The sequence below is a fragment of the Antennarius striatus genome, chromosome 7 (assembly GCF_040054535.1).
Source record: "Antennarius striatus isolate MH-2024 chromosome 7, ASM4005453v1, whole genome shotgun sequence".
Classification (NCBI taxonomy): Eukaryota; Metazoa; Chordata; class Actinopteri; order Lophiiformes; family Antennariidae; genus Antennarius; species Antennarius striatus.
Window position 1 is genome coordinate 17,600,413 of NC_090782.1, and position 25,918 is coordinate 17,626,330.

General features: G+C 42.3%; 1 protein-coding gene across 2 annotated transcripts; it reads left to right on the plus strand.

Moving 5' to 3' along the window:
- The first annotated feature begins 1,474 nt into the window (after positions 1–1,474).
- On the plus strand, positions 1,475–24,197 carry zbtb7a (zinc finger and BTB domain containing 7a). 2 transcript variants are annotated; one of them, XM_068320109.1, is made up of 4 exons: positions 1,475–1,603; positions 11,363–11,922; positions 12,843–13,726; positions 16,022–24,197. In XM_068320109.1, exons 2-4 carry the CDS (start codon positions 11,437–11,439, stop codon positions 16,455–16,457), a joined length of 1,806 nt encoding a protein of 601 aa, XP_068176210.1. In that variant the 5' UTR covers positions 1,475–1,603; positions 11,363–11,436; the 3' UTR covers positions 16,458–24,197. The 2 variants fall into 2 exon arrangements, with proteins under 2 accessions (XP_068176210.1, XP_068176209.1); XM_068320108.1 differs by having other exon boundaries at positions 1,491–1,603; positions 11,359–11,922.
- The last annotated feature ends 1,721 nt before the right edge of the window (positions 24,198–25,918 follow it).

Here is a 25,918-nt window from a genome sequence, read left to right on the forward strand (position 1 = left end):
TAATACTCTATGGAGCTGGGTTCATGCACTGAAATCAACCATACTGGGAAAAAAATGACTGCTGTCAACTTAGAACCAGTGAAGGCTCATTTATTCTCATATGGATGGAGTCACACCTCCATTCTCTACATTGATTTCATTTGCGCATGCATTGAAGAGTTTATAAATGTGGATAAAATATAGCAGTACCATTGGAAGCAGTGTCGCCATAATTCTAACACGACCCAAGTGTCTTGGAGATGAGGAAGAAGAAGACAGTGAAATGAAAAACACAGTATACATTCATTTCACACATGGTTAGATCTTAAATAGTCATTATACATCATAGACTTTTCCATCCCAAAGTTGAGTATTAATAAGCCTTAATGTTGACTTTTGATGAATGGGGAAACAACCTTTTGTAAATATTATGTATAGATATGCTGTCTTATATCAGGATGAAAACCACCTACTTCCCTTTCAAAAAAACAAAACAAAACACTGAACTTCATGGATATTTCTGAAGTTGCTTATAGGTAGACCGTACAGAATGTTGCCTCTAGACAGGGGATGTGTGACGACGTCATCGACACATTAGCAAGCAATATATTGTGGAACATGACTCCTGAAAGACTGGAGCCAACTAAGTAACTGTTTACAGGCAACAATCTACCAAAATAGGCATATCCTCTCCAGTGTTTGTATGCAATCTATCACTTTAAAGTTTTGGGGGTTTTTTTTTTTTTCAGAAGTATGATGAAATGATTTATGGAGCAAGAAAATCATTTAACACATCTTGTGCTTCATTTCGCTCCGTGGCAAAATAACTATCTTGCACTCAGTGAGGGGGTGTACGGGTGGGTGGATGAAAGTGGCAAAATATCAAGTGTAATATCTGTGTGTTTAGGCATGGGAACATTTCCACACTGGATGAGATACTTTTTTCACTTAAATCTATTTTCTGATGCCTCACCTGTTGGAGTTTGGCAGGTATTTTGTAGAGAAAACCTGGCAGAGATGTAAATTGTATCGAGGGGGTTGCTGGCAGCCCCTGCTGTGTGTGCTGGAATGTGCCAAGGCTTGCTTTTGGGGTGGGACACCATGACCTCAGGCGATAGGGTGTGACTCGGCTCGCATTGAAAAGGAAAGTAGCTTTGAAAGATCAGGTAGGTGAAAATTAATGAGAGTTAGAGCTCATCAAAAGCAGATATTTGAATGTCCAGTGCTCGAAATGTCAGCCCACATTCACTGTGAAGCCCCAGAGTGGGCAGGCATGGGTTAATGAATTGTGTCATCTCTGATTGAGTGTATGACTTTGACAACTGCGCACTTTTTTTAGTGCGACGAGAATTTCTCTTTACTTTTGCTTCACAGAGGGAGGAGGGGGGAGATCAGTGAGGGGGGGGATGCTGTTTCTTTAAGAGAGAGGGAGAGACAGTGTGAGAGAGAGAGGGAGAGAAAGGGAGGGACCTCTTTGCCCTCCAGAAACCAGGAAGGGAATTGAGTTGATCTGCTGCTGCTTGGTTAGCGCATACGGGGCTTTAAGCTGCACAACAGTGAGAGGGAGAGGAGGAGAGGACAGGGCTGAGCTAACCCACCACAAGCTTCACCACGGCCATCGCAGGTGAGCTAAAGACACCCTGCAATCCCCCCGCTGTTTGCCCTGGGCCTGTCGACCAGAGGGAAGCAGGGCAGAGGAAGAGAGGAGAGAGGGAGGAATGAGGGAGGGGGGACAGAATGGAGAGCAGGGTGGGGGGGTCGGCCGGAGAATAAGGAGGTGGGTCGCAGCAGTAGTCCCTAATCAAGGTTCCTGTTTTTTAAATCCTCTTTAAGTACTTCCTCTGTTTTGCTATTTACCCCTGGGAGTCTTGAGATAAAGTTTATAGGATGTGTTCAAGCCATTAACTTTTCTGGCAGGTGGAAGCACTTAGAGAAGGAGGAGGAGGAAGGGGATGGGGAATCTCAGGAGAGGGTGGGGGGTACTGAGCAAATGGAAGGAGGAACCAAATATAATTTTATTGGACAAGGTATAAGCGATGGCAACAACTTTTTCGGATAGCCGCGATTGGAACGCTCAGTACGGGGCAAGTTCTATGCTGTGTGCGTAGAGCATGTTGTAGTGGCATTAGAGTATTTGGAATAAGTCATAATTTAGGTCAGGAGTTTTAGGTATGTCGGAAATGTCACTAGAGTGAGAGCTGATGAAAGAATCCACCATTAATGTTTTGTGACTGCTCTGACAGTAAAGCCTGAAGTCGTGTGTCTTTTCCATACAAAGCTCAGCTCTGTTTGATGGCTGGTCTGCACTGTAATACCTGGCAGCCCACTAGCAACATACTGTAGTGTATAATTCAGCCCTGACTGCTTACGTTAGAGCAGGCTTGGAGATAGAGGGGGTGGTGAGGGCAGAGAGAGCTGGGACTCGTAGTCCACAGCGGTCCACAGCGAAGCAGGTTGAATGGGGACATAGAACTCTTTATCCCAGAGTGCCTTGCCCTTGGCCATCCAGGAAAGGGAACAGCCACCAGCCTATCCCGACAAGGAGGTGTGGTGAGTGAGCAGCTGTCAGGCCAATGAGAGCAGACGATGCAGAGCCCAGTTGTGGGCTGAAAACAGAGGGGGGTGGGGTGGTGGTGGTGGTTGGGGGAGTAGGTGTCTGTTTGTGTGGGATCAGGCAAGGGCTTGCTTGTATGACTAGGGCCACTCGCAAGTTTCCTGTCTGGTAAAGCTCTAGCCCTGCCCAGAGACGGAGGCAGCAAGGCTGACCGACAGACAGGGGAGGCAGATAGGGCCCTGGAAACACTTTCAGCCTATTTGGTAAGCACTGCAAAGACATTCACATACACTGTGTCTTCACACAGTGACCTAAAGGTGAGGAGAAGCTAGTAGAAGAAATAAATACCAAAGCATGCTTGTGAATGACAGTGGCAAAGATGGGGTTTGAAAAAGTTCAGAGTTCTTTATCAGCTTGCAGATACAAGAGCAACTAGCAAATAGGTCAGTGCTGATTGTAAGGTGCTGCACGGTACGCTGGCAACAGAAATAATTTCTGTCATAAAGTTTTCAACTGCAGCAGTCATGCTGTTCATGCACAATACTCTCTTCATGTTTTTATCTATGAGTGTGATTGCATTGGCCCTGCTGCTATTATTAGTAGGGTGAAAAGACAAGGATTGATGCACACCCCTTAGTGCTGTTTCTACAGTTGTGTTAAAAGTATTTCAACAAAAACCACAGCATTAATTGTGTGCTTGACTTTGGCAGAATGGCCATGTTGATAGCTGAGAGAGCACAGGTGGAGTGTTGAGTAATAGTTTGCTTGAAAAACCTCAGTAAGTGACATCTCCTTGTGAAATGAGACAAAATGTGTCACATCTTGTGACAACTCAATTTCACTAGTAAAACAAGCTGTTTGCAATATTAAAAAATAAGGTCTGGTAACTGGTACTATGGTGAGAACTTTTGTACTATCTTAATGATTTCAGATTTTTTCAGCTACTCACCATGGTCAATCTCATGACATTTTTTCTCCCATTCCACTCGCCCCCCCTTCCTCACCAGTATCTTGTTAAAAACAGATTCTAATCTTTGCAGTCATGGCTTTCTTACTCGTGGCACATGGTTTGAAGATTAAACAGAAACCCTGACTACCTTGCCCGATAACCAGATCTATATTTTTTGGCTTTGCATACTTGTTGAACCCGTTTTTAAACATGTGGGCATGGAAGAGGCAAAGCAAATGAAGACGCCCAAATGCTGGGAAAGGGCTTGGAATGCTTGTGAGACGACAGCAAACAACATCGATGACATTTCTTTTTCAGTTAAATGCCAAAGAAAATAATTAGTTACATGCTTTGCTCTGGGCCGTTTATTAGGTAGTACTACACAAGAAAGGTATAGTTAGATGAAGTAAATTCCATGCAGAGGTTAAACTAGGACACCAAGTGTGAGCTTGTGTGCGTCTATGTTACCAACAATAGACTCCAGGGGAATTGCAGGGGACTTCAGTGGCTGTGGGCAGGTCCAAGACACCACCCATCAATTTGGCGGTGAGGCTGAATACAGTTGATATTCCTGTATGTTTGTGCCTACGCTTCTATGGTCTGAAACTAGCAGGTTCTGAGAGACTGAAAAGATAGTTTGCGTGATGTTGCTGCTGCAGTTTGAGGCTTTACTTCGCATTAAAATATTGGCTGTATGGAGTGTAATGCACTTGTTATAGCCGCTATATTTGTTACCAAGTTGTGTGTATGAATTCAGACCACATGTAGCTGATGGAATCTAAATTAGATTGTTTTTAGCAAACACCATCGTGTTTATTCTGCTTTTTTATCATTATATGTGTTTGCTTAGGTTTAAACACTATTTAAAAACTTTGAACTGTTTCTTGGTGAATACAGCTTCACTTCTCTGTAATGTTAGGTTCCCCTGGTCTATTACCCAGCAGACCACAGCTCCCATCCTAGCTGGGGAGATAGACAGACCCCTCTCTGTTATTTTTCTGTTGTTGTGCTGAGGTCTAGGGGGAGTAAAGGGGCTACTTCTGTTCTCTGCTGGGACGTTTATTATGGAGAGGCCAACTCAACCTGATCAAATTAGGCTGAGAGAGGAAGAGGCTGGGATGTTTTCAGAGTGGTGTCTTTAATTCTCACAATTTTGGACTTTAAGGTTGTAGTCTCTTGATATTTTTGTTTGCTTTTCAATATGCTGCCTGGATCATTTAAAGCCAGTCGACTTTTTTTTATCAATAAAATGTCGCCATTTAATATTGTGGTACAGAAATATTCCAGTGCAGATATAGCAGAATGTCCTTTCAATTAAACAGAAAGGCCAGCTGATCAGAAAGGGGATATGGGACCAATCTGACAGTCTGCTGATTTAGTGATTTGGTTTGGGATGAAATAGGATAGAAGATGGTTGCATTGCATTAAAGGACAGGGGAAATACAGGAGGCTGGGTGGGTTACTGCTTTGCCTCCTCAGCAGTGAAAAGGGGAAGTGGGTGATGTGGTGGGCACTGTGTACTGCTGAGTCTGAGACAGAGATAGAGCAATGATGAGAGGAAGAGAGAGGGTCAAACAGTAGGGACAGAACGAGCGAGCGAGCAGAGAGCTGGTCATCTGATAACAGAGCGGGTTCTGTTACACACTCACCACACACTCACAAGAAGTCCTACCCTGCTGGGTTGCGCATACGCAAAGTAACGCAACCAGAGCCACTGAGCCTACGGACTGAACCACTGGCCAGTGCTGAAGATGACAGTGTGTTGGGGTGTCGTGCTGTTTCTGATGATACACACTGGATTTTGTTATACTTCGTGATTGGTCCAGCCTGGCAGAGTTAGAGCAGCTGAGAAGGAACTCCAACAGTGGATGTGGTTTTATTACAGTGAAAATTTTTGAAAAATTGTTGTCACAAGACATGTTAGGACCCAAAATCATATTTTAACCAATGGACAACATTTTAACTGGCATGAAAGTTGAGGATGTTTTTTGTTACCAATGATATAAAAATATTTACTTAGCAAAACTAACATTATGAAATAATTTGATGATTTAATGACTCTACAGTGTTGTGTTTACCTTAATTTGATAATGACATGAATGATAATGTGAGCAAAGATTCCTACCAAATGTTAAATGAAAGCCACACATGACGTACTGCTTGATTTTTAAATGTTTACATTTGATTTGAATATTCTGTCCTTTGTTGGGGTTTTTTTTTTAAATGCTGTACTTCTGAAATTGCATTTACGTCAACTGTGTTTATAGTGGTTTTAATATACAGCCTGCTTTTTTTTGTATGTGGTGGAACCACAAAACACAAAATCAAAAATTACCGTTGAATGAAAATTAGTATTTCTCAGCATTTTTTTCATGGTTGAATTACAGCGATATTGTGCATCGTATACTTCATATTTACTAGCCTTTAATTTGACCATAAATATGATTAGAAAATCCAGAAGAAGAAAAAATTGCAACATTTACAAATGCAACACAAAGAGTGAGCAACAAATGTAGTTTTCTCTTTTCCTTGCTATTTGCAAGAACAAACAATAGCCGTTTATGAATTTACCATAAATCCGCTGCTGGTTTACTCACATTGAACATTACCTAGCTTCTGGATGGTTACCTTCACTCTTTATGAAACAGATTATACCAGATAATTTAACGAGTTTTGAGTTTTTCATTGCCGTCTGAACTGCATTCCTATATGACAGTGTGCTCAGGAGTGAGTTTAATGTCCTCTATCTCACCCACTACCTTTTCAGCGGCTTTACGCCTGCATTTCCTGGTTAGTTTCTAGTATGAACTGCCAGCCCTAAAACCACCCTTGCAACTCAAGTTTTATCAGTTGCTTGCCCTCTTCCTGCTTTGCTCGCAATATGACTGGTTTCCTTCCACTACTGGCAGAAGTGAGTCATTTGGCTGACACTTGTTTTCCAAGGAACTGCAACCCCCTCCTCATTCTGATTATTTTTCATTATCTTTGTCCAACCTTGAATCCTCTTGACCTGAGTGAAGTGATTCCTCTGTAACAGAAGAGGCTTGGCAGGGTTGTCGCCACACAGACCAGTTGAGATACTCTTGTCTGTGAATTAAGGACACTGGAGTGAAGAAATGATAATGAAATTATTATGGAAATGAGGGGCAAACGGCCAAACCAAATTCTTAGACATTTGTTTTAAATACTGATTAGTCAGGGTCTTCTGTTCTTGGACTTGCATTGGTATATGTTTGTTACACTCCAGTACTCACACAGATCCTATGGTGGTGAAATATGTTAATTATTCCAATAGCAAGTACTGAATGCATAAATTCACTCCCAATTCCAATGGTGATAAATCTGACAATCACTCTGTTGTAAAAGAAAATCAGCATGGCTGTGTGGCAGTCCTTTCAGTAAGCTCCAGTAAGTTGTTTATTTCCTTACATTTGAGGTTGCTTGGGGTTAAACAATTTGTTCCTTCGTCTTTAGGAATGATTGGTATGTGTGAGCCAAAGACAGGAAGCATAAATTCACAGAGCATGAATTCAAGAGATGATGTAAATGATAACATATTAGGCTAATTTTCACTTGCACTTTTTATTTATGTTACTTTATTTTATTTTAAGCCGTTTATATTTTAGTGATAATTTAGTATATGTCCTGTTAATGCTACATGTGTCTGCTAGTGTAGTGTATGTCTTGTGTTATGTCCTTTGGTGTCAGTATTTCTTTTTTTTATCCAGTATTTATTCATAATGTAATGCCTGAGCAGTGTATCTATCTATCTATCTATCTATCTATCTATCTATCTATCTATCTATCTATCTATCTATCTATCTATCTATCTATCTATCTATCTATCTATCTATCTATCTATCTATCTATCTATCTATCTATCTATCTATCTATCTATCTATCTATCTATCTATCTATCTATCTATCTATACTAAAAAAAGCGCCTTTCCCAGCTTCACCCGTATTTGTCACTGAATGACAAGTAATGTGGGTGTGACTACTTTGGCACACACACACACACACACACACACACACACACACACACACACACACACACACACACACACACACACACACACACACACACACACACACACACAGTCAACTGAAGTAACAGGAAAACAAGAAACTTCTTTGCATGAGACTGTGGTTGGTTGTTTCATCCCTGAAGCATAATTGTGACATTTGTCCATGTATGTAAGTGGATGGGAGTGGTAATGCAACGTTTTGGATGAGACAGAGGTGATGAGGGCGGAGATGAGAAGGGTGGGTCCTGTGTTAAAGTGGTTGTTTGACTTGCAAAGCAGGCTTGGTTGTTCACAAACTGGGCATTGAGAGAAGGCCCTGTAGTGGAAGTGGAACACCAGGACAGTCGCTGCGTTGCTTTGTGCCGGGCTGCTGGCGTTGGCACCCACATGCATGAATTAGTGATAAGGAATGTTTCAAACCATGAGGAGGTGTCAGGATCAGGTTTGTTGCTCTGTTTCCTCTTTAATTCCCCATATTCAGTATTGATAGCTCCTGCACACAGAATAGTCTATCCATGTTTCTTTGGCATTGAAATGAGATTGTACATGTCTGTGTTTGTGTTTTATCTCCTCTCAGCTCTGCGTCTTTACCCCACAAAGCCGCGACCTGGGGGTCAATATCTATGTACGGGGGATAAAGCACTCTGCAAGCTTGCAGCGAATCTAGGTGTAGTGCAGGTGTGTCTGTGTGTGTCTGTATGTGTGTGTGTATGGGTGTCTCAGAGAAAAGCTGGTTGGTTTGGGGTCTGGATGGGCCCGAAGGGATCTATTTCCACCTGTGAAGGACGTGACCGTTAGCCATGTGTTTGCCCTTTCCCTCGCTCTTTCTTCCATTTCCATATCACGCTGCTCTCTTCTTCCCTCCCTTCCTACTTCCTGTGCCATCTCTTTGTCTTTGCGCTTACCTCCCTGCCCTCGCTCAGCATATTCAGATGAGGAACTGAATAATAAAATTTGCTCCTGCCCGGTACTACAGTTTACTTTAACAGTGCTTTGTTCAAGACTTGCCCATTCAATCAAACAGTCTCCATACCGGAGATAAAATATGGTGTGTTTTTTGAAAGAACAAACATTTGTGGATGTTGTCTTATATTTGATTGTCCACTTATTATTGATTTATGTAGATTTTCCTGAATTAGCATCTGCTCTCTTCCTCTACAGGCATCTTTTAAGCTTTTTCTAACATTGACCTGTGTGTAGCTGCACATGTAGCCACAACTCAAATTAAGGAAACAGGTATTTGTTTTTTGCATGCAGCACATGGTAGAAAAAAGGTGAGCACAGGCACGAAAGAGGAGAGGCAGCCAGGTTAAGCAGGTTTGATAGTGTGGTGTACAAACATACCAGGAGGGCTGATCTGAAGGAATGTTATTCGAATGCCTCATGATTGGAGAAAGCACACTCAACGTATCCTCCAACCACCCCCCGGATTCACCCCCCACTGGGTCTCCCAGGCAGATGGAGAAAGAGGAAGGAGGTTGGATGCCTTATGTTTTTATGTAGATGCATATTATTCACATTATTGATACGTCTGTGATGGTTCAGTATTTTCTTGTGTCTATGTGTGAGCATGTTAATAGACATATTGTGGATGGCTTGTTCTGTTAACCCCCACCCCCCAGTGTTCAGGCTTCAGTCGATCATTTTAATCTCCCCCTACACGTAAGCAAGGGGACAGCCTTTCCTGAAACTTGGCACTCGGTGCAGGGTGGGGTAACCAGCTCAGACTGGATTGACAACCTCCCTTTTTAATACTGTTCCCTCGGAGCTTGTTGCCTCTCCTCTTCCTCCTCCTGTACAGTTTTTCCACGGGGTCTGCTCTGGCAGCCCCCCCCCCCCCCCCCTCAGCTTTCCTTTTTTTCTCTACCTCTTTTGCTCTCCTCTCCAGCCTTTGACTGACATGGAGTGTACAAGCAGCACAGTCTAGCTCCCAGCATGCACTCTGATTCCCACTGCCGTCTGCCTATCTGTCCTCCACGACCTCTTACTTGATTTCTTGCATGAATGCATGCACACATACACACACACACACACACACACACACACACACACACACACACACACACACACACACACGCACAGATTGAGGCATACAAGTTAAACAGTCACATGCATGCACGTAAGTTGTCTACATTAATATTTTCACACACACACACACACACACACACACACACACACACACACACACACACACACACACACACACACACACTAGTGTTTCAGCAGACACAATGCACTAAAGGAGTTGTGCGTCTGTGTATTCAGTGGCATCAGAAACTCATTTAATGCACATTGTAACACCGCTGTTGTCTGGTTTGGTAGTTAATCTGAAGGTGCACCTGTTGTGCCAATAGATCTGCTCTGAAAACACCACTGAGACACTCTTGAGTTTACTGAGTCCAGAAAAAGGAATTAAATGTTTGACTTAACTGTTTTTCCAACTATATTACTGGTCGGCTCCGTGAGGCCAGAGAATTTAGAGTTCACAGCAATTACATACTGTATGACGTGGATATAAGCTGTTTTTGGATGTATGATACACCTCATAGTGTTTTTTTGTTTGATTTACATTCAAATGTCAGTGTGTCAGTAAAGCAAATCGTTGCAGACATTTATCATTGTAAAGATATTAATGAAGAAAGACTCCTTTAAGTTTGAGTACCAAAAATCAGTGCACAGTCCACCTTAAGTCTGAAGATCACAAGAATATAGCTGGATACTACACTAAAATAAACCTTGAACCATTAAAAAAAAATCTTAATTACCCCTTAATTATTAATGAGTCAACCACCCTGTTGTTTAATTTTTTTATATGAGTTATAATTTCTATTTCTCATAAGTATTGTTGCAGTGTATCTCTATTTGCAAAATGTTATGATGACTTTTGTCTCAAAAGAAAATCATTTTTGCAGTCTTACTTTCCCTAATCGCCACATCTTGAATACTCATTTATCAACCTGCTGACTCGACCTGTTTTATAGCTGATAAGGACTCCTGTAACCTGACATGACTCAAGTTTGTAGGTTTTGTTTGATTTTGTAGAAGACGTTTCAGAGTGTAAGTTTATTATTTTATCTCCTGCATATGTAAACAGTCGGTCAGTACCTGGTATTTAATACTTCAAAAGGTAAAACTGAGGCGTCTGATTTTTTTTTTTACTGGGTACTAGCTTGTGTTCTGAGGTATTCTTGTGTATATGTTAGCAAACCTTTCTTACCTTCTCTCCTTGCTACCAGAGGATGCTTCATAGAATACTCGTTTGTTCGAAATGAAATGTGCTGCTATTTGTAGTTTATTGACCAGTAAGGCTTTAGATTTTACCTGTTTTTAGTTTGTTTTTTTTAACAATTCTGCACGTGAATGTTGTGGATAATTAATGAGAATAATCTGCCTATTCGGTGCTTCAAACTGTCATCAGATTAGGCAATGGAAACCTCTTGTGTGTAGTTTAGTTAAAGTTATGTCGGAAACACGACATCCTAAAAAAGAGAACGTTGTGTGGTCTGATTGAAGACGGCTGAGAGCAACATTAAATAGAATATTCCAAAAAAAATTAATGTGGGCTAGTAGGATGGGATAGCCTGGTTGATTCCATTTGAGATCTATGGGCTTTTTGATTGATTTTGAATGATAGGTTGATTTTTATTTGCTGTAGTGTTAACTGGACATGTTCCTGAGGTCTCTTGAATGGTGATTGATCTCCAGGTTTATAACGGACCGGATGAAACCTTTCATACCACCAATCCTGGCCAAAAAGGCTTTTTTTCCAAACAACAATTGTTTCTTTTGTGATCACTTACGTTTATCTCCCCCCCCCATCCCACACCTCTGTTCAACTCTCTCCTCAGACAGGCAGACGGACAGACGGCAGGACGGATACACGGGTTGGGGCTGCGCTTGGTGGCTCGGCGGCAGGCTGGTGGAAGATGTCGTCAGGAGCCGGTGGGAGGGGCGGAAGGCGGCTCAGGGGGACAGCAAGCAGCGGCGGCGGAGGAGGGAGAGGAGGAGCTGGAGAGGCAGAGGAAGGGCCCGTGGGGATCCCTTTCCCTGAGCACAGCGCTGACATCCTCTGCAGCCTGAACAAGCAGCGGCTCAGCGGCCTGTTGTGTGACGTGCTTCTGGTCACCCAGGACCAGGAGTTCCCAGCTCACCGCTCTGTCCTGGCGTCCTGCAGCTCCTACTTCCACAAGCTCTTCACTTCAGGGGCAGCCGCCGACCAACAGAACATCTACAACATCGACTTTGTGGAGGCAGAGGCGCTGGGAGCATTGCTGGACTTTGCTTATACGGCCACGTTGACGGTCAGCCACAGCAGCGTGGCTGACATCCTCGCCGCTGCACGTCTCCTGGAAATCCCACCTGTCCAAGATGTCTGTTCACACCTGCTGGACACCAAAGTGCTCTCCCCACCGGTACAAGACCTTTACAGCGCTAGAAGTGACATATGTTAATGGAAAAGTTAAGCTTAGATGTGGATTTTATCTCCTTTATCAAGTTAGTGACGTCATGATGAAAACATTGTAAGTGTTCACTGTAATTATAGCAAAGATACAGTACAGTTAATCCTGAACAGGTGTAACTATGAAGTGATTTAACTCGTTCAAAAAGCAGTTCTGTTAGGGATAAAGGAGTCTAAGCATCGTGCTTCATTAAATAGGTAGCACAGTCAAGTTTGTATCATCGCCTTTATCGCTCGGTCTCACTTTGCCAAAGCAACGCCCACAGCCTTGGTGTTGGTTCAACACTTACTCATTCTGAGCCAATAGCATGTGTGGAAGGACAGCATGGTCCTCACACACAGCACATCACGGCGACACTTCAACACGATCAAATGGAGCTCTTAGTTGCATTATCTGGATGCACAATGTTTTACACCGTCTCATGTTTACAGCTACGCCTCACTGCGACAGTCACGCCGTGTTTCAGTGGCTCCTGTGTTTATTTCAAGGGTCTTCAGAATTTTTTTTTCTCTTCACAGATGAAAAACACTGACACTAACACTGTGAGAAATGCCCTCTTTACCAACATACACAGTATTTGTGGTATTGATCTGGTTTATTAACACAGTGTATATTTTGTACCAGAACATGTATAATGGGCATTTTGAGCACCTAGTCTCACATCCAGTATATCTAGATAGCAGTCTGTCAATGGTTACAGGCCTTACAGTTTTAGATTTCGATCCATCTTATCAGCTTTTAGCCAAACCTGGTGTGCTTTCTAAATTTCATTTAAATTAAAAATGTTTGTTTTTCCAATTTCTAATTGTTTTTGGTGCAAACTCTCACTGATGTTAGATTTCTCACTATCTGTTTCTGTTATATTTCACTAGGTTGGCAGTACGCAGAGAGATGAAGGTAATGATGAGGAGGCGAACGGCAAAGGAGGCAGGGAGCAGGGGAACCAGGTGCGGGCCCAGGAGTACCTGGAGTACTTCCAAAGAGGGGTGCACTGGAGCAGCAGCTGCAGCACACCGGAGCTCAGGGACCTGCCTCTACACCTGCACTTTAACCACAGTAACAGGGGGACTCCAAGCAACGGGGCCCCTGCCGGCCCCGCTGAATTCTATTCCCCCCTGGCCATCGCGTTGGCCCAGGCCACTACACAGGAGCCAGAGGAAGAGGATGAGGACGAAGAGGAAGATGAGGATGGGGAGGCATTGCAGAGGAATGGAGCAAACGTGGGTCCACCTTACTGCCCTCCGTTCCAAAATGGGCATTTCTACCTCCCCCCCGAGTCTAGACTGGGGCAGGAGACAGAGGTGGAGGATGGAGACAGGGAGGTAATTACAAGAGAGAGGGGCTCTGCCAGCGCTCTCCTGCAACACATGATGGACTCCATCGAGAGGCAGAAGGAGCGTGCGTCAGCTGGGGAGGAGCAGGGAGACGGGGACGACCCAGACATGGAATTTTACTTGAATTATTTTAACAGCTCGCAACATGAAGATACAGCTTCTGCTGCTGTGACGCAGGGAGTGCCCCCGCTCTGGATATCACGGGGCAGAACAGGCCAGGAAAGAGGAGGAGGAGAGAGGGGAGAGCGAGGCAGTGGCATCGGAGGAGGTGGAGGAGAGAGGAAGATGCGCTCTAAGGCCTTCCAGAAATGCCCCATATGCTCCAAGGTCATACAGGGAGCAGGGAAGCTACCCCGCCACATCCGAACACACACGGGAGAGAAACCCTATGAATGCGCCATATGCAAAGTGCGCTTTACCAGGTAAGTCCATTTAATGAAGTGACTACTCCATGTCCCATGTACTAATAGTGTTGGAGTTGGCACTGTAGGCAAACCGCCCAGCAGAGGGGAAACACCACAAAGCCAAGAGCAGGAGCATTAGTGCTAAACAACTTAGCTTTGCCTCAAGGAAGCGGGTCAATTTGTTTATCTAGAAAGTCACGTCACAGACAAAATGCCAATCAGAATGGAAAATAGAATATTCCGGCTGTGTGAGAGGGTCAGATGATCATAAAGGTTTATTTTATTGTCACAACCTTCATAACAAGGTCCTGGAATTTAAGCACAGGGGTCCTATAAAAGCGGGCAATGGTAGCGTTATCTAGTGGAGGGCTGCTATAAAGCACTGTGCTCCGATACAGAGGGGATTACAGGCCCTGGGTGGTGCTGTACGTGCTCCAACGCTGTAATTTGAACTTTTGATCTCTGGTGATGTTGATGATTGCCCATTGCAGAGTAGTTACACCACCCCCTCCTGTCTCTGTGTCACTCCTTTACCCCTAACCAAATTTGCCATGCGCTGCTCAGATAAACGTAGCTTGCCTGCTGCAAGGGGACTGGAGTGCACTTGGTTTCCCTGTATTTAGGAGACCTGTCTTTCCTTGAAATCATTCCTTTAATTAATTAATCAGCGGACTTGTGCTGGAAATAGATTTAGAAGGCTAGAAATACCCAGAACTTCTGCTGGCGTGGCAGGTAGAGACGAACAATCTGGATTTGCTTTCTAGCTAAATTCGACCGGCAGTGGGAAGGGGGTATTGTAATCTTAATCCTGTTTGATCAGGTTTAAGAGTGTGCCTAGCACGGTTATAAATCACTGTCCTTTAAATAATTCACCTCTGTCTGTGTGCCACTTTGTTCCAAGGCTTTGGTGTGTGTGTATGTGTTTGTTTCTCTTCACTTAGTACTTGTATTTTAGTTATTTTTTTTATATATGGGCCACAAGTTGTACAGATCTGTCAGGGTTACTGTGGGTTTGTATGTTTGCTCTCGTGTGTGTGTGTGTGTGCGTGTGCGTGTGCGTGTGTGTGTGTGTGTGTGTTCAAATAGAGCCATCTCAGCTATGCGTAGGAGCCCTCTGCCCTCAATGCAGAAGGGTTAGACGATTAAAGAGCTTGAGAGATAGTAATGGCTAAAGGGGAGGGAGGGACAAGAGTCAGTGAAGGCCAAGGCAGCTTGATAACATTCAGTGGGTGGTGCACAATGGAATAGTGAAAAGATTTTACGGGATGTATTGAAAGTACTTAAGAAATCAAGTCATAGTTCTGTGTGATTCGTGTCAAACATTTAGTTTCGTTTTCATCAGTTATTTGATTTGCTTAGAAGTGGAAACATTTTTTAAAAATGAAGTAAATCATTAAACAAAAACTAATGACATCACTGCTTCTTGCAATAAAGCAAGGTTTCAATGCAAATTACAAATAATTCTGTAATATTTGATGTTAAAAATGTGTTTTTTTAAAATATTTAAGGGCTCTTAAGTATTTATTTTCTATATACAGAATACATACATTCCTTAAGTCTGTCAGTTCTTAACGTGTCTTGCTCAAAGAATGGTTTACAGGAATTGTAAATACGTCATGTAGCGCTGTGAACGTTGATCTTTCTCGTCAGTCCACAGTTACGATCTTGTGTGTAATTACACAGATAAAGAAGTTGTGTTTATGGGTTCTCCTCATTTGGCCCAGCTACCCTCATGAAATAATCACATTGGACAAAATCCAAACGTTGGCTGAACTAAAAATATCTAAGGCATATTGATGTGACTGTACATGTGATGATCAATAACATAGTATTCATTAATAATAAATTTGTACAATAACATAATTTTCATAATAAATAGACATAATACACTTCCTTCAATACCAAGGGTGAAAAGGTTCTATTTATATTTCATATGAAACAGGATAATTCATTTTTCACTTTGTTGTTGTTTTTTTTTAATCAGCAAACTTCATGAAGTGCTTGTTCAGAAAAAAAGTCTAGAACACACGCTAACTTATTTATAATAACACTGATATCTTTGTCTTGAGCTGAAAATATAATCTGAGATCTCTCTTTGTAGAGCTTGGGATTTGTAAGAGTGTCACATTTTTTGTAGCATATTATTTTAAGCACGTGGCTTTGAAAAACTCTCAATGTTCAATGTTTTTGACAACCATATGGGCAATATAGTATGGCTGTGTGCCCTGGAATATACTCAGATGGCTGTGAGTTGATCTGAAATGGAAATGTTTTGTCTGTTTTTATATGATCTTGTTTCTTCTTTTCTTTCAGGCAGGACAAGCTCAAGGTTCATATGCGGAAGCATACAGGAGAGAAGCCTTACCTATGTACGCAATGTGGAGCTGCCTTTGCTCATAATTACGACCTGAAGAACCACATGCGTGTACACACGGGCCTGCGCCCTTATCAGTGCTCAAGCTGCTTTAAGACTTTTGTGCGCTCCGATCACCTGCACCGTCACCTCAAGAAGGACGGTTGCAACGGCATCCCCTCTCGCCGAGGCCGAAAGCCTCGGGTGCGAGAGCCGGGCGTCCTCGATGCTCCGCTGGGTCTTCTGGGTGTGGGCTCCGACACAGGCGCAGGGCCTCATTCTGTGAAGGGACGGCGGCGCTCCGAGGCCTCCTCGGCAGCAGATGCGGATGGAGCTGCAGGGGCTCACACACAAAATCCTCAGCTGCACGATTTTGCAGGAGAGACAAGACCCTGAGACTGCAGGGCTGACAAGGAGACTGCTGGACACCATAGTCAACTCTACACTGCCTGTGAGACAGGCCAGTGAAGAGAGAGGAGAAAAAAAAACATGCAAAGGCAAACTTTAAAAAAAATACAAAACAACTAACTATTTCTCTATAAACCAAATCAGGGTGTCACTAAAATCTAATCTCTAAATTTTTTTCTCCTTTTATGTTAGGAATTGGAGTAGATTTGCAAGCACTTGAGTCTGTTTATCTGTTAAAGAGCAAAGAACGCTTCAATTCATGCACCCATGACGTCCACTTTCTGGGCCATTTCTTTACGACTTTAGGGTTTTATACATTGGCATATGTACGTAGGCAGGTGTATGATAGAAAGAACCTCTGAGCAACTATGCAGTTGATTTAGATTTTTATTTCCTATGTCCTCACAGCCTTCAAGCTCTAAGCAAGGTGTCTATCAAGCACCTTCTGGCTGCTGTACGGGTGAAGCGAGGACAAATCCTCCCTGTAAAAACAACTCTTTTTCTATTCTTTTGCAGGTCTGAAATGTACAGTTACCATAGAAACAAAATTGCCTCAACATGGCATATGCAAAGAAACGCCACCATAATTTTCATGCAACTATTTTTCTCTCTCTAAATGTTCCAGAAAGAATCAGATAAGGGTTTAATTGAAGTGTTGCTTTCTCTATAAAATTATTTTAAGAAACTATAGTTTGTCTTATTAAAAAACAAATTGATGTTGAGTCAAATCCACTTTTATGGAGGCTCATCAATTGCAGGACTTTGGAATATGAGGGGTGGAGGGTTTGTGTTTTTAAAGCACTACCTTTGTCCGTGTACCTTTTGGCTTGACTACATTGCATCTTGTCCCTCACAATCCTGCAATGTCAGCATTTCTGTTTTCCTTTTTGAATTTGTCTTAATTTTTGTTGTCGTTCCTTTTTGTTGACTGCTTCGGGTACTTGACACTTTATAATTGTATACATGTATATACAGCAGGTTGGGACATTTGGCCCCCCCGCTTAATGCTGAGGTGTACGTATCGGGTTTTTTCCTCTTAGGCTTGATGTCATATTTTTCGCAGCGTGAGGCTGGTGGGTGAACGAAACAAACTGTATGAATGTTTGATGAAAAAAAAGAAGAAGAAAAAACCACACACATTGAGTCACCCATTAGTCCTAAACACTTGACATGTATAGTTTCTGCCCAAAGGATGAGGAGGTCGAATGAATGAATGTGCTTAATTTTGTGCAGTTTTTCCGAATCTGTCCTTGTGTGACAAGGCGTGGGTAGCATTTAACCAATAGCAGGTTTAAGAAATGGCAGGGAGCCTGAGTGAGAGAGTGACAAAGAGTATGGAAAAAAGATAAATGAGCACCTTTTATACATGTTTGCACAGCTTTACTAAAGAAATCCAACAGAGCAAGAGAGGGGCATATTCAAAGGAAAGTGGACTGGTGTTGGGGAGGGAGTGAGAGGAGATATGCTTATTCCAATCTTTTTGCCCTGGGGACCACACAACCATGAGGCAACCTGTATGATGAAGAGAGCAATAAATACCTGTCCAAGTTGGGAGGCCAAATCAGAGCGCAGCTGCTGCTGGCTGGTGGGGGAGGGGAACAAGGGAAGGGGAGGGGGATCTCACAATGTCTGTTGCATTCCAAAAAATAATCTCCCCCAGCTCAGCCACGTTTCCAGGCGGGAGGGGATCAAATCGGGCCTTTTCTCTCCCTCCATAGTCCTCTAATGCCCCCGAAACCAGCATGGAGGGCATATTATTATTATGATGATATGAGAGCCTGGTGTTACTGTGTGTAGGACGCCTTGTGCTGGCAGTTTAGTGTGCGAGTGTGTTTACATGTTTGTGTGTTTTGTGAACACGTGTGTGTACATGGCAGCCAGGGTCGCTCTGGCCTCATCATTTCTGTGTGAGTCAGCCACAGCCTGTTCAAACATGCACCCTGTGCTGCCAGCCCAATGCACTTTCTCTGTCTCACACACACACACACACACACACCCTGGGTCCAGGTATCCTGGAGAGAAGGACAAACCACCAGAGCTGACATGTCTGTTGGACTATTGTCAGTGATTTCACATATCTGGATTTGTTAGTCTTAAATTATCCACGTTTTGCTATCGTGCTCCAAATCCAGTGTTATATTCCAAAGCAGTACGTTCAGTCTTTAAGTCAGGAAAGAACATATGTGTTATTTAGACCCCCTCCCCCCTCCCCACCCTTTTATTTATGCAGTATCGCTGCAGTTCAACTATCTGTCCTTTGCACCTTAATTGGAAAGATGCAGTTGATGAATGCACTTTGTTACTGAGGAGAGCACTTTTGCAAAAAGAGAAAAACGGGTACTTAAAAGCAAACCAGTTTCAAATAAGATCATTCCTTTGGTGGTGAAGTTGGGCTCCTTTACTGGTTTTGTTCAGGTTGTAACGACTGGCTGCCAAAAAAACCCCAAAAACAAACCCAAACACTGAATAAAAGTTCAGATCATAAAAGCGATCAGATATGAAATAGGTTTTTGTGACCTGAAAGAAGTCTAAATTAATCAGTGAAGTTACTTGTTAATGGAAATCTAGTGAGTTGTCCTAATGTCTTAATGTAAAGAAAAAGGGGTGGGGGGGGGTGGAAAGAGAAGAAACGACATTGCATTTGCATGCGAGTGCATACACATCTTTGCATGCATTGCACAAGCATTGTTTTGCGGGCTGGAGGGTTTCAGGACAAGCTGGGATAAACAAAGTTAGTGTGTAAGTCATCCGTTCACCAGCTACTCCCTTAACTATATGTGTTCTCTGAGCAACTACAGTAATAATAAGTCCATGGTACCACTGATGCAAGAATACCATATTGTAAAACAACTCACTGGACAGTTGCGTGTTTACTTCATGGCTCTCTTGGTTGTGATTTGCATAACTCTTTGTTTACTCTTGTTGGTCATTGTCAGGGGTTTCCTAGGTCATGAGAGATTTTCTTTCTATTTTTGCTTCTCAAGTGTGATGAAGTCGGGCTTTATTAATGCACAGTTTGACTCTGGTAGGCAGACCAATGCAAGCTGGTTGTGTCTGAACAGTTTGTGATCCTTGTGTAGTGGTACTAGGTGTGGACTGCTTAAACCCATTTTGAATCGATGTAGCAAAAACAAGCCATCTTTCACATATGTTTCGTTAGATGTCAATATTTCCCCAAGCGTTTTCTGTTTTCTGTTGATTAACCAAAGCTTTTTACACTCAATCATAGTCTACTGTGGACTGGAGATACTGAAAGTATGTCTATAATTTATCCAGACTGGGCCTCCCTGACCTTAGCCACACACACAGATGGCCTCCTCTTGAATACATGTACAGCATATGCAGAAAGATGTGTGGAATCATCAGATATTTACTTGAGTTCACATTGTTTTTTTTCCTCAATGTATCTTTGGAGACAGTAGAATCAGTGGGTTAAGGATTTTTTTTCTTTCTGTCCATCATCGCTCGTTTCTTCTTAAAATAACATGTTGTGCTGCAATTTTACATGGCTGTATGTGTGGGTAGGGGTCATGGTTTTGGCTTGCTGTGTCAGGAGGGTGGGGTAAATGGGTGCTTGGGTGGGGTTATGGATATAAAGCCTGATAGCACTGGAAGCGGTGCTTGAGCTGAGAGAGCAAAAGTTTGCACTAATGTTAAATGTCCTCGTCCTGCGTATGGGAGAAGGACAGGAGACCTCAGAAAGTCCTGTGAATTTCCATGAGCACAGAGCAGTGTGGTTAACTCTAAATGGTCTCATAAAAAGTCCATCCAACCCCTCCATAGAAATAATCCTGTAAAGTATATTGAGAAATATACCAACGTCCAACAACAACAAATACCAAAGGAGAAATAGTGGCTTGAATTCAAGTCATTGGACATGTTAAGCTACCAATCTAATGTTGGATTAATTGAGGTGAATCTGAAGACTGTTGAATACATTCTGGATGCCCAGTAGCTAAAGATGAAAGCTGGAAGTGATGTGATGTGATGGCCGCAAAGCATATTTGTACTTTATATTAATTAATATTCAATATGTATACAACATGGAGCACTTAAAACATCACAAACATTATCTGGGTTCCTCCTGATCGGGTATGTGTGCAGGTGCCAGAAATACTTTACCCTTTTTTTTTTTTTTTAATTATCTCAGAGACCAACATTTGTCTCCTATTCAATCAGCTGAATGATATGAAATGATAATGAAAAAATATTAACACTGTTATTTTGATCATTGTTGACTCGTACGATGTCAGCTTCCTTTCTGAAATTGTTGAATTGAATTGAAAAGTTCTTTATTTGGAACAGACTGGGACTCATGGCTTTTTTCTGAGCTGTCATGATTTGTTTGTTTGTTTCGGGTGTTGCCAGGTGATGTTTTTTTGTTTGTTTGTTCCACACAGTTCTATTGTATGGTTTGAGGCTGAGGTTAGCCCCCCACCAGCTGGACAATTGAAACATTGAGGGTCGGTGACCCTTATGTGAGCAGAGGCCGACAAAACGTCACGTTTCCCAAACTTTCTCCCAAAATTTTAAAATCCTGATAGCTATAAAAGCTGATTTGTTGGCTAAATCAATTTACCAATCCAATCAATTAGTAGTTCAAGATTTTATCAGATCTATCGTAATCTGTGCACTAAACACGGATCCACAGCTGGTGTCTCCCCAGCCTCAGCCCCAGACCAAGGTTACCCTAACACAATCTACACTGAGACAGTCTCAGAACTCTTGAAAGTATTTTTCCAAACTGACCTTGATAATTTTTTTTTTTTATCTGCTGTTATGAAAGTTTTTGTTTTTCTTTGGTGAATCTATCTGAGAAGGCCATGAAACAAAGATTACCAACAATTACGATAACAAGTCTGACGGTAAATAATCAAACCAAACAAGACAATGAATGCTAATGTGGAGATGCTGGAGAGGCTATTTGCTTTGCTTTGTCATTTTCCTAAACATTTTCCTGGATTAATTTGCGTGTTTTCCATCAGACTGGGGACGCACAGCAAGATGAACGCAGCATATGCAGTACAGCACAATGCGCAGCGTGGCTCTGGCACTTACGCAGACAGACTTGGGTCCTTCAGAGAGGCAGGCTGCTGTCTTGTTGTCTGTTCTCGGCCAAGTGGGGACAGTTTGCACTTGGAGTCTTTCTCCATCTCCGGGGATGAAAAGGTTGGCATGCAGGGAGGAGTGAATAGGGTGGTAGGGGGACGCTGGGTGTTGTTTTCAGGGATGAAGCTGGAAAGCCCAGGTGACCTATTTGCTGGGTAAAGCTTCATCAGTTCTCTAGGCTGGTAGGAGTTGTATGACCACACTATGATAACAACTGTAATACAAAGGAGGTCACTGCAGATATCACGTTTGGCATCTGCAACAAGGAGAATGTTGCTGATCTCTTGTTTCTATCCAAGTACTACTCAGGTGGAAAATACACTGCTATGCATTGGGCTTCAGTGTCTGCTATGTTTGTGGTATGTTTATCACCGTTCAGGTGAATTCTTTGTCTTTGCCTTTCTTCATCGCACCTATATTTAACGTAAGTTCCCAGAAAGATAAAGGCAGGAACAGCTCCCCATGGTGAAGCAGATGTAACCAGCCTATATGTCCATGTAATATTGATCTGGTCAATTCTTTGTTGGATGGAAGGAAGCCGCTGGAGATTCTGTCTTATTAGTCAGACAGTAAAATTTCTGAAAGATGTGTGTAGATAAACACAGGGGAGGGTGCATGTTCTCTCGCTTTCTTCTCTCATTGTTTTTTCCCTTCGCTCCGAACTCTGAGTCCACGTCTTTGCTGCCGACTGGCCTTTGATTAAAGATCACACATCCTCTGTTTGGGAATCGACAGGAGAGAAAGGAGGGAGGGGTGATTGGATGAAGTAAAGGAGGAAGATTGAGGGAGCCACAGTCTTCAGTCGCTGAAAGCAATTCAGGATACATTCCAGAACTTCTGTTGTGATTCCCACTTTGGAGCTTTTTGGCAGGTGTGAAAGATGTGAGTCTGTGACAGATGGAGGAATCGTTCAACATTTTGCAGTTGACTGTTTCAGACGGTTTGTCTCGCGTCGCTCTTGTTCCATTGTGTACCAGACGGACATGTATGCTGACAGTCCAAACGGGCCCCAATGTACCGCTATCAGACTGCCTTTTTTCAGCTTCTGCGATTGTAACAAAAGCACTTTGCAAAAAGGCCATCCTGAATTACGTGTGCTTTTATTTTCTAGTTATTGATTTGTTACTATTTTGTTGTTCCTGTAGATAAATTTGTTTTATTTTCTCAGTGCAGATGATTATTTAAGTACAAAAAAAAAACAAAAAAAACAATACATTGAAATCGGAAAAAAAAAGAAGACACTTGAATACTTGGTATCTGGATTGAAGGTGGTTGGAGCTGCCACCTCATCCAGACATAAACACACCTTTGATTTAACACCACCATTTTTGCTCTAGCAGCTTATTGCACACAGGTATGGGGGGTCACACGACAGATCTCCCTCTACTTGCTCTCTGCTCACTGTCTCAGATCTTGTTGGGAGAAAAAGGTCATTTTGATCTCATTTTGGGAGACTCCTTTTCTTGAAAAAGAAACCTGTATAACAGTTGCAAAGCTTTCTGAGAAGGTTATACGTGCTGAATGTTAAACATGCAGTGTTGTATTCACTGCAGAATCTTTTTATCTGCAATAACGTCCTGTCTCATTATTTAAAGACTGGATCTGGTATCCATATAAATGAATATGTAAGACATGAAATGGCCCAATGACCATAATGCACTTTTGCAAATGATGGCAGAAAATTCTATTGGCCTTAATATCTATGTCAAATCCACACAATTTTGTAAGCAGTATAAGCAGTGATGGTAACCATAATAAAGTCTAATAAAGCCACAGTTCAGTAAAGACTTTAACTTGGGAGAGAAAGAACATGCTACTATTTATAAGAGATTGATTTGTTACTGTGATTACTATGATGCTCCTTTCCAGTGTTTCCACCGATGTACATTTAAAATGAGTATGTCCCAGTTCTCAAACCTGGATATTAATTGTAAATGCACACTGAGTCACAGTAGGCAGAAAAACTGCTGCTCCACATCTAAAACGGTCCCCCTTGTTGCACATCTGACCACATCCCACTTCATCACAACAACTGCGTACCTGAAGGGCAGAATATCTGCTCCGACATCAATAATTGAATTATAATATGGCCTGAAAAATGCAATCTCATCAAACGTGTTAACTTGCAGACTGTAACAGCCATTGTCTTCTTCGTGATTCACTGTGGATTTACTTTATGAACAACTGCTTCGTCCTCAAAGGTTTTTTTTTTTCTTTCTTAGCAAAGCAGTCTGTCAGTCCATCTCTGGTGGAAGCTGCAGGGATGTAATTGGGTGGGTTTTGAAGATTTTGCACTTTTTGGCAATGAAAAAAAATGTATATGAGACCACTAAATCTACACAGTCTAAACCATATAATTCCATTTTGTGTCATTTTTTTTTTGTTCTGTTCTTTTTTTTTTTTTAATATATCCATAAATGTCTGGCATCTGGCTGTCTGGTTTAAAGAATATAAAATCTTTCTATTAAAAGCAATGGTTGCAAAGTATTGTGTTGCTAATTGTGTCTCTGATTTATCAAGTATAATATATTAGTTTGTAATATAGTAATAGTAATAAAATAGTCTGCTATATATGGACAAGTGTAGTTTAAGTTATACTGTCCTGTCAACAACATTGATTTTCGGAGTGATGGTGGTCAAAATAACAACAAGAGTTGAATGAATGAACATCCGTTTGTGAAATTAGAAAAAAAAATACTACTATGATCTGATGTCCTAGAGGTATAATAACAACTGGAACTCTTTTATTTTTTGTCTTATATTTATTTATACGGAGCTCTCTCCGTTCAGTGCATATTGCAACCTGTCAGCGCTCTAACAGGCCACAAGGTGGCAGTAATAACACTTTTAATCCGCCGAGGATGCGGAGAGCCTCAGTGAGCCGCACTTCACTGCTGCGTCTCTCTGTCTCTCTTTCTCTCTCCCTCCCTCTCTCCCTCCCTCCCTCTCTCTCTCTCTCTCTCTCTCTCTCTCTCTCTCTCTCTCTCTCTCTCTCTCTCTCTCTCTCTCTCTCTCTCTCTCTCGCTCTCGCTCTCTCTCTCTCTCTCTCTCTCTCGCTCTCTCGCTCTCTCGCTCTCTCGCTCTCTCGCTCTCTCGCTCTCTCGCTCTCTCTCTCTCTCTCTCTCTCTACACTGACCACAAACACACAGATCAACTTGGTATCAACAATTTGTCCGGTGGATAAACACTGACAATCATACGACCATATTTGTATACACATCAAATTCTAAATACATTTTTATAATATACCCAGGTTGATCTGTCTTGGTACACACCAAGAGCACTGGTTCAATAATGTGGTTCCAAGTTGTCCTAATACATGCTACGATGTAAATGTTGAGATCACACTTCCTGTAGTGTCTTAAAACTATTTTGTGCCAAAAGTCCAGCGGCAGACTACGACTGTAGGGTTGGTTGTCACCATGTCTTCCTGTTTGTCTCACTCCATCTCCCTGAGGCAATCCTGAGGGGTGACAGAGGTCATAGAACAGCTCATTAACCCCACCCCAACAGGCCACACATTGCTGCAGTCCTCAGGCCCCGGCTGCACACACACACACACACACACACACACACACACACACACACACACACACACACACACACATTTTATAATGCTCCACTAATAGCAGTTAAGTCGACTTAAGCCCACTCTGTAAGCACTATGTTTTCAGGGACGCAGCATGAGATGTCTATATGTCTTTCATGTTCTATGCATTATTACTGCATCTAAATATGTTTCTGCTAGTCCTTAATGTGTGCGCTTTAATTTGCCATATTAAAATGTAAAATTTCATAGATTTTTATATGATTATTTTTGGCATAAAACCATTTTCAGCATTTTTCATCACGCTATTATACACCCTGTATAATATATTAGAACCTGACATGTTTTGTTCAGTCATGTTGAACCTGCTGGCCAGATGTCTCCGAGCTCCAAGTCATTAATTGTTACGTTTGTAAGGTATCTGAAAACACAGTGGGATATGGTGTTATTTTCCATGTTCAGCTATCATTGTTGCAGTCAAAACATATTGGATATGAGGAACAGCAGCACTTCAGGGGCTAGGAGATGCCTGCGAGCTGTCGTCTGGCGTCTCTATTCATATTATCCCCTCGCTTTGTTGATGTGCATGCGTGTGTATGCAGATGTGTCTGAAACTGTCTCTGTTTACATGTTTGTCGATATGCTTATGTGCACGACGTTGCTTTATAATCGTCCTTGCTTGTGTGCAGGTGCAGGGACACCATCTTCATTAAGGCTCTTAGTAAATGAGAATCTTACTGCCCTCGCAATGAACGCCGCAAAACAGGCTGCAATGTAAAGAAAAACAGCGACA